General features: G+C 39.8%; 1 protein-coding gene across 1 annotated transcript; it reads left to right on the top strand.

Moving 5' to 3' along the window:
- Positions 1–1,921: 1,921 nt before the first annotated feature.
- On the top strand, positions 1,922–8,241 carry LOC135575048 (apolipoprotein M-like; the record flags this gene model as incomplete). The annotated part of the gene is made up of 3 exons (XM_065027203.1): positions 1,922–2,200; positions 2,536–2,680; positions 3,395–8,241. Coding segments are annotated over 3 exons (582 nt in total), but the record flags the coding sequence as incomplete, so codon positions are not given.
- Between the last annotated feature and the right edge of the window lie 2,069 nt (positions 8,242–10,310).

Raw genomic sequence — 10,310 nt, forward strand, 5'->3', positions numbered from 1 at the left:
GTTTCTTTTAGGCCGCAAGTTGATTTGAAGTAGTTCAGGTATGTTAGAGGCCAAGGAAGTGTATTCATTCTTGCTCTTTGTGAATGGGTGGTTGGGTCAGCTCTTCACCCCCTGCTCCCAACCAGTCTTCCTATCTACAAGCAGTCTCAATACCCGACAGGTAAGAGAGATATGCAGATGCGATATCTGTTTTTAGTACTATTGACCTATTAATTAGGTTACTATGCACAAGCGATGATATATCAAAACCTCATGAGCCCTTCATGATGATTCTCAAAAGATTATTTTGGTCTTTAATTTATTTACAAAAAAAAAACACTTCAACTATGACAGACAATGAGAAAAAAAATCCAGAAAATCACATTGTAGACTGAATCTGCAATAGGTAAGCAGCTTGGTTTGAAGAAATCAACTGTGGGAGCAATTATTAGGAAATGGAAGACATACAAGACCACTGATAATCTCCCTCGATCTGGGGCTCCACGCAAGATCTCACCCGTGGGGTCAAAATGATCACAAGAACGGTGAGCAAAAATCCCAGAACCACATGGGGGGACCTAGTGAATGACCTGCAGAGAGCTGGGACCAAAGTAACAAAGCCTACCATCAGTAACGCACTACGCCGCCAGGGACTCAAATCCTGCAGTGCCAGACGTGTCCCCCTGCTTAAGCCAGTACATGTCTAGGCCCGTCTGAAGTTTGCTAGAGAGCATTTGGATGATCCAGAAGAAGATTGGGAGAATGTCATATGGTCAGATGAAACCAAAATAGAACTATTTGGTAAAAACTCAACTCGTCGTGTTTGGAGGACAAAGAATGCTGAGTTGCATCCAAAGAACACCATACCTACTGTGAAGCATGGGGGTGGAAACATCATGCTTTGGGGCTGTTTTTCTGCAAAGGGACCAGGACGACTGATCCGTGTAAAGGAAAGAATGAATGGGGCCATGTATCGTGAGATTTGAGTGAAAACCTCCTTCCATCAGCAAGGGCATTGAAGATGAAACGTGGCTGGGTCTTTCAGCATGACAATGATCCCAAACACACCGCCCGGGCAACGAAGCAGTGGCTTCGTAAGAAGCATTTCAAGGTCCTGGAGTGGCCTAGCCAGTCTCCAGATCTCAACCCCATAGAAAATCTTTGGAGGGAGTTGAAAGTCCGTGTTGCCCAGCAACAGCCCAAAAACATCACTGCTCTAGAGGAGATCTGCTTGGAGGAATGGGCCAAAATACCAGCAACAGTGTGTGAAAACCTTCTGAAGACATACAGAAAATGTTTGACATCTGTCATTGCCAACGAAGGGTATATAACAAAGTATTGAGATAAACTTTTGTTATTGACCAAATACTTATTTTCCACCATAATTTGCAAATAAATTCATTAAAAATCCTACGTGATTTTCTGGATTTTTTTTTCTCATTTTTTTCTTCTCATTTTGTCTGTCATAGTTTAAGTGTATCTATGATGAAAATTACAAGCCTCTCTCATCTTTTTAAGTGGGAGAACTTGCACAATTGGTGGCTGACTAAATACTTTTTTGCCCCACTGTACAAGGAGTCAACTTTGAGTAAAAACAGACAATGAGTCACTTTTACAAGTGAGCCCTGCAAACATCATACAAAATGCAGTTTGCTGTACAGACTTCCCACCATATGTGGTTTGACTTGAAAGTGTTGTAATTGGAGTCTTACAAGCATACAGTATATGGTTTACAGAAAATCCACATGATTTCACAATTAATTTCTTTTTTCTGTAATGGCTGGATATGGACAGCACCTCAACAAATGGTTTCTCAGTTTCAGATGTAGTTTTTGAATTATTTCACATTTATCGCCTTGGCCTTTCCCTTGTCATCGTACACTTTCCCCACCCACTGTTTTCTCACTCTGGTGGTCATTTTTTGTCAGTAATGTCTTAAAATAGATGTTTTCTTTCCTATAATTCTGCCCTTCTCTCTTTCCTTCCTTCCTTCCTTCTCTCTCTCTCTCTCACTCACTCACTCACTCACTCACTCACTCACTCACTCACTCACTCACTCACTCACTCACTCACTCACTCACAGTATCTTGGCAAATGGTACTTCATTGCAACGGCTGGTGTGAAGGAGTCGGATGTGCAGATGTTCAGACAGATGGACAGCACTGTGTTTCACCTGAATGGGACCTCTGAAAAGGCACTACTGTTGACCGGAGCCATGCGCGTTTAAGAGACCAGGGATAGCTGACACACAATCACACTGGCAGAGAAGCCCACTTGGGGAATGTCCCAATAATCTCTCCTTCCTGAAGTGTGCACTTGTTCACTACTCCCCAGGAATATAATAGCATTGGATTTGGATATGCATGGGCTAAAGGGAGTTTCTTTTAACAGTAATGAGAAACGGAAGAAGAGAGGGATTATTTGGAACACGTCCTTGGTCTGTTTCTGACACAGATTTGACCCAGTTGTACACAGTTCAACAGGCTTAATTACAGCCTATATGGCGTTGCAATGCTTGTGGACTATTCTACCCTGACTAACATTTTCAAAGTATAGGAGAACGTCAGTGTTGTTTACAAAATTACAGTAGAAGCTGTCTGTGTGATAATGCACATATCTTTCCATTTTAGGGGTGGTCATTGCGTTATGAAAAACTGGACCTATACTATTCAGTCTGGAAAAGATGATTTGACATCACAAGGTAACTCACAACCACTCCCACTAACTTAGGTGCAACTTTTAATTAGAGTTTTCTATTCTTATCTCAGACTTTGAATGGGCCAATGAGTATCTCGGCCCATAGAAAAAGTATTGGGACAGTGACATGTTTTTTCTTGTTGTTTTGGCTCTGTACTCCAGCACTTTGGATTTTAAATGATACAATGACTGTGAAGTTAAAGTGAGTGCAGACTGTCAGCTTTCATTTGAGGGTATTTTGATCCATATCGTGTGAACCGTTTAGAAATTACAGCACATTTTGTACATCGTTCCCCCATTTTAGGGGAACAAAAGTATTGGGACAAATTCACTTATGTGTATTAAAGTAGTGCAAAAGTTTAGTATTTGGTCCCAAAGTTAGAGACACGCAAATATCATACCCCCAAAACATGATAACCTCTCACCATTACAATGTCAGGAGAGGTTAGCGTTTTTTTGGGGGGGGGGGGGGGGTATGATAGAGGCTTAACAAACTTTCTCACTCACTCAAAAAGTGCTGTACTTTCTGAACGGTTAACCCGATATGGATCAAAATACCCTCAAATTAAAGCTGGCAGTCTGCACTTCATACAGAGCCAAAACAACAAAAAATGTGCCACTGTCCCAATACTTTTGGAGCTCACTGTATGTGTGAACAAAACTTGAGCACAATTATGTTAGCCCATTGAATAATTAATTCCCTGTTGGTTTGACACAGGCAGGCCTGAGCTGCAAACTCTAGTGTGGAGTGGAGAGTGGCTGAACTGCACCCAGTGTATCCTGCTGCAGGAGATAGAGCGTCACTTGGACCCACTAGAGACACATGACACCCTCAACAGATTCATGCTTTACGGTCAGCCCAGGAGTCATCAATGATTCCATACTGTGATGGAATACCAGGAATAGAAGCAAAGCTGAGAATCTAAGAATTGAGATACATACTATTATTAATACATCACATTGCTGTTTAATTCATTATTGCATGCATACAATGTACATATTACATTTGATGTGTTTTAAATTGTATAACAAGGACATGGTATAGCTGCCCAAAGGGTTAATGTGCTTAGAGATGCAAAGAATATTTGCATGTTTGCACTGTGGTCCTCAATGAAAATCGTGACAGTGCCTTATTGGATAATAAAGTGGGGAAGGCGTTTTGGACCCAAATGGCTTGTATAAACATGGACAGATTTGTCCATCTCCCTCAAGATAAAGGCTTGTGGTTTTGGTACATAATCTAACCTAACTATAGAACAAATGGACTTGGACCACCAGAGAAAATATATATTTTCTAATATCTAAAATAGCATTATGTCTCATTGAACTGTTTTATTTCTATATATATTATATATGTGTGTGTTTCTTTCATATATATATATATATATATGTGTGTGTATGTTTCTTTCAGAGCTTTGTCATTTAAACAAGGCGTAGCACTGAGGTAATAATCTAAATTATTCATTCACTTTTATGTTTATGCACTTATCACTACTGCTCTTCCATTTTGTGGTTATTAGATTACATTTGCTCATCCATCGCCACAATCTATTACAGGCTGCCTGCTATGTGTTGGAGTCTTCCATCAAGATCATGCTATGCATCGAAATAGGTTTCCTTTTGAGAGTTTATTATTAGCGTATTGCCCACTCTAACTTTGATCTAACTCAGAAACGTGGAACTAGTTGAAAGAAGATCTCTCCTCTCATTTCCCATGTGTAATAGTAAAAACAAATAAACAGAAAAAAAGAACAGCTACTCTTAAGTCTATTCCAAAGTCTCAGAATGTTTAGAATAGCACTAATGACCCAGGCGTAGACGTCTCAGCATTTTCCATCGCTCATTTAAACTTGCAGTGACATGGCACACAGTTATCAAGTTTTCGAAGAAGGGCCTATTTCCAGGCAAATATTTCAATTTCACGCATTTCTCTTTTTGTGAGGGATGACTTTAACTGTCATGGTTCACTGAACTGCATTGTTCCACTCTTTTTGCCTACCTTCATCAGTGGAGGCTGCTGAGTGGAGGAGGGCTCATAATAATGTCTGGAATGGAGTCAATGGAATGGTATGAAACACCATTGACTCCATTCCAGCCATTATTATGAGCAGTCCTCCCCTCAGCAGCCTCCACTGACCTCTATCTAAATACCATTCATCAATTTAGAAAAGAATCCAGGGCTAGTTTACCGGGGGAGTAGCCTCCCACGTAGTTACACTTACAGTGCAGGGGAAATTCCCATGATGCTGCAGAGGCTCAGAGCACACTGTCGTTCACAACTAGAGTGGTCATCCACAGTTCTCTTCTTCATTTGCTGTATTGTAATAATACACAGGTTGACTGAAAGCAGAAACGGTGAAATTTGCTTTCACCTGTCCTTTTATTTCTTGTAAGGTTATTTCTTTGACCTTTCTTTGACCTGTTCGAAATAAAGAAAATATGGGTATATGAAGGGGTAGACTAGGGATTTGGGGTGCTTTGGATACATTGTACATGTTATTTCTATGGCTTAAATACTATAACATTTGAGACCAGACTCCCATGTCTGGTCCTATTAAAAACACCTACATTATACACTACATTGGCAATAAACCTTTTCCTATACAAGAGGGCATTGAAATAGAGAATTCTTTGAGTTAATAGTTTCTCAAAATTATGTCGAAGCCATTGATTGATGTAAAATAGCGAGACTTTCATCTGCACTGTCATCAGTAACAAAGCACAATGTCCAGTCAATATATTTGACATCAGGTGATGTGGGTTTTTACTTGTAGCCTCAAGAAAAGGTCAAACAACAGTGGTGTCCTTTTGCTTATGTAACCATTTGAATCCTATGCTGTAGCTCTGGACTCGTATTCATAAAGCAGAGCAGGAGTGCTGATCTAGGATCAGTTTCGCCTTTCAGATAATGAATAAGATTACATAGAGAGGGAACCTGATCCTATCAGCACTTCTACTCTGAGAAGCTTTATGAATAAGGGCCCTGGTTAGAAATGATTGACATACCAGGGGTTGCTACCAGTGACGGGAGACAATCGATGGCTGAGTTAGACAAAGTCAACATGTAGCTAACAATGTCACCATTCAAGTACCTCTGTGTTTCAACTATGCCCGGGGCTAATATGAATGTCAGAAAATATCCTGAAACCATGATGAAATCCTTGTCTCTCCCTCTCCACTTATCTCTCTGAATTACGCACTTTCAAAGACTTGTGACGCACCAACATGAAGACACTTGACTTCCCAGATGCACTTTGGCATGAAACAACTTGTTGACCGACAGAAAGTACAGAGTACAGTGTAAGAATTTACTTCCTGTCTCTGTCAGAATGACTTTAGATTCTTACCTTTCTCTCACCTGTACGATGTCCATAACAGGACAGCCTCAATCTCAGCAGGACATCTTTCAGTCTCAGTAGGACTTGTTTCAATAAGTTAATATAGTCACAGTACGGCTGAGATTCTATTCCCAGTGTGTTCTGCTTCATTTCAGTATAGTTTCTCAAATATCAATGCCATTTACAGTATATGAAAACATATCTTGTTAAGCCCAAGAATTGGCAGTCAAACTCCCCCGCATAATATTTCATTACTGTCAAACGATGGTTCTTCCAGCCCACCTCTAACACAGCTGATTGTTGTTGAGCAGTTCGCTAGTTATATTGATGAGCAGTTCACTAGTGAAACACTAATCAGATGGTAGTGCTGGGCAGAAACACCCTTTAGTTCTCCCTGACCAGGAATGGTGACCGCTGGTGTATATACCAATATTGAGCCGAACACATTCTACGATGCTGTACAGATTGACATCAATGATCTAAAACTGGACAGAAACTGTTCAATGATCTAAAACAGAACAGAAACAGAATAGAAACTGAACAGAACATGATTAGATTGATGCCAGAAGGTTTCTGCTTTCAACAACAACAGCAGTGCCTGAACTTCTGCATTTCAGGAAGATGGGGAAAAGACTTAAAGGCTAACATGATTGAAGGCCTTGTCTGAGAACTTTGCCTGCATTGGGTAAGCACCTAAACCGTCTGTGGCATGTCAAGAAAAGCACAGGTTGATTGGGGATGCCCCATGGAGCAAGAAACCAAGAGCAGGAAAGTTACATAGAAATCTACCAACAAACACTCTCTCCTTCTCTCACTTTCGCTCTCTCCACTTTCTAAAAGTTACTTTCAGTCCTGTTTATGAAATCAACAGTGTTCAACTTCACGCATCTGCATTTTCATACCCTAAGTGCAGACTATGTGAAGTAACCATGTTTAATGACAGGTCAAGGCAGGCACGGGTCGATAATCCAGAGTGGGAGCCAAGGTACAGGACGGCAGGCAGGCTCAGGGTAAGGGGCAGGCAGATGGGCTGAGAGTCAGGACAGGCAATGGTCAAAACCAGGAGGGTGAGAAAAGAGACTGGGGAAAAGCAGGAGCTGAGAAACAAAACGCTGGTTCACTTGACAAACAAGACGACCTGGCAACAGACAAACAGAGAACACAGGTATAAGTACCCAGGGGATAATGGGGAAGATGGGCGACACCTGGAGAGGGTGGAGACCAGCACAAGGACCGGTGAAACAGATCAGGGCATGACACTGGCTATTTCCATGCCCTATGTATGTAAAGTCAGATTGAGTCACTGTGGCTGCCAGCTGGTTTATGAAACCATGAAGAAAACTCCCTGTCATGTTTTTGTACCTGTGGAACCCACTGACACTGACCTATAAATATGTGTGGGAAATCACATGCCACCCACAACTGTCAATGTTGTGCCTGACTCATCTGTAGCCTTACTAGCCTATAGTTCCTCGCCACAGGGATGATAGTGGTTCTGTCACCTTCTCTTTGTCTGTACTGTCATACTTTAATAAAAGTAAAGATACCTTAATAGAAAATGACTCAAGTAAATGTGAAAGAGAACTGAATTTTAAAACTGATTCTAAATGCATTTGACATGTTGAATATGTGAAGCTATGGTAAATTTGATAGTTTGCAAATGTGATATGCAGACAATGAATGCAATATCCACCATATTGAAACAGAATATATAAATATTGAATTTGAATATTCAATTAAGTTGTAATATAATTTTAAATCTGAATGCAATATTCATTCAATTACTTTTTCAAATCATGAAATACAAGTTAAATTGATTAATTTTATGATTAAATGTGTGCATTACAAATGTAAAAATATTGCATTTGAATTCAGTATCTTAATGCAAATAAAAAAAATGTTGAATTCAAATATAGTTTCTGTTGTCATTGAAATCGCTCTGTAATTGCTCCAATCGTTCCTTTTCTGTTCCGCATCTGAAATGTACTTTTGGGTGTCAGGAAAAATGTATTGGAGTAAAAAGTACATGATTTCTTTAGGAATGTAGTGGAGTAAAAGTGTTAAAAACATTTTGAAATGGTGAAGTTATCAATATTATAAAACTATAAAAACAGCTGAAAACCCAATGTTTCCATGTCAAATGGTTTTGTTATTTTTCAGTCTTCTGTGATGTATATAAAGTGTAATATTGGGATGCAAACTCAAAATAGAATACATTTAAACCAGATCTGACATGGTGCAGGTGTCTTCTTTTTTTTAAAGACCATAACCAATGTGTGTGAGGTGTATGCTTTGGTTTCAAAGTAGATTTGTTTAAGACTACCAAGAACACTCTGTGACCCTGATTTAGCCCACTGCAGTAAAAAGTAGTGCTTCAAAGTATTTTACTTAGGGTAAATCCATTTGAATTCAGTCGCTTTTTGACAGCATCCCTTTTGATTTAAACAAAAAAATGTCATACATGTATGCCACCATACCATGAAACATCCATGTCTTCATCACCGGAAAATATAGATCATGTAAAATAGGGTCTAAGCTACAATTTATGGGGGAAAAAATCTGAGTTTATGCATTCAAACTCAAACGTTTGAGGTTCCTGTGTTGTGCTCGCCATCCGTTGAGACACAACATGCTCTTGAATACAGGGTGGGTGTCATTTCAATCATAGAACTATTATTCATAGAATGGACATATCCCTTCAGACCACTGCAATTTAGCTGGTACACCATTGACATTTTAATTGAATTGACATTTTTACTTCTAATTACTACTACAAAGATAGTCACCGGTCCACCTACTGTTGAATGTAAACTTACATTTTTATTCTATTGTCTATAGTTCTATGATTTCAATAGGTTTCCTATGGAAGATTGACAGTATCATTTAAAAAACAAATTCCCATTCAAGACAAAGGACATGATTGTGGACTACAAGAAAATGGAGAACCAAGCACGCCACCATTCTCATTGATGGAGCTGTAGTGGAGCAGGTTGAGAGCTTCAAGTTCCTTGGTGTCCACATCACCAACAAACTAACATGGTCCAAGCACAACAATACAGTCGTGAAGAGGGCACGACAAAACCTATTCCCCCTCAGGAGTGAAAAGATTTGGCATGGATCCTCAGATCCTCAAAAGGTTCTACAGCTGCACCATCAAGAACATCCTGACTGGTCGCATCACTGCCTGGTCTGGCAACTGCTCGGCCTCCGACTGTAAGGCACCACAGAGGGTAGTGTGTACGGCCCAGTACATCACTGGGGAAAAGCTTCCTGCCATCCAGGACCTCTATAACAGGCAGTGTCAGAGGAAGGCCCTAAAAATGGTCAAAGACTCCAGCCACCCTAGTCATAGGCTGTTCTCTCTGCTACCGCAGGGCAAGTGGTAACGGAGTGCCAAGTCTAAGTCCAAGAGGCTTCTGAACAGCTTCTACCCCCAAGCCAAAAAGACTCATGAACATCTAATCAAATGGTTGCATTGCCCCCCCTGTTACTATCTACTTTAATAACTCTATCTACATGTACATATTACCTCGACTAACCGGTTCTCCCGCACATTGACTCTGTACCGGTACCCCCTGTATATAGCCTCTCTATTGTTATTTTACTGCTGCTCTTTAATTATTTGTTACTTTTATAAAAACATTTTTAGGTATTTTTCTTAACTGCATTGTTGGTTAAGGGCTTGTAAATAAGCATTTCACTGTAAGTTCTACACCTGTTGTATTCGGCGCATGTGACAAATACAATTTTAATTCTCTGATGTGTGGACTTTCGACTATCTTTTTGCACCATTTGAAAGTTGAAAATTTTATTTTATTCCCATTTTAGTACATTTATCAGCCAAAACATGACACCCACCCTGTATTCAAGAGCATGTTGTGTCTCAACCGATGGTGGGCACAACACAAGAACCTCCGGTTGTAGTTTAGACCCTATTTTACATAATCTATCTGAATACGAAAAGAAATCTGAGTTTACACGTTTTTAGATAATTGACATATACGGTTAGAAAATGACAAGAAATGATTGAATAGGCTGACACCCCTGTTTGTAAGCTTTTAAATGATATCAGTCTCAACCATTTGTCGTTTCCAGTGATGAAGACATGGATGCCTCATGGTATGGTGGAGTATAAAAAAATATGTCAACTTTTATCTATTTAATAAATTCACCTTTTAATAACAATATTCACCTTTTATCTATTTAATGTTTTCACATTCAGGTCTAAAAAGTCACTTTCTGAGCATTTCTACAATTGGCCAATATGGATGACAGGTTTTGTTGCTATCAAAAAGG

This window comes from Oncorhynchus nerka, linkage group LG14, assembly GCF_034236695.1.
Source record: "Oncorhynchus nerka isolate Pitt River linkage group LG14, Oner_Uvic_2.0, whole genome shotgun sequence".
NCBI classification, from domain to species: Eukaryota; Metazoa; Chordata; class Actinopteri; order Salmoniformes; family Salmonidae; genus Oncorhynchus; species Oncorhynchus nerka.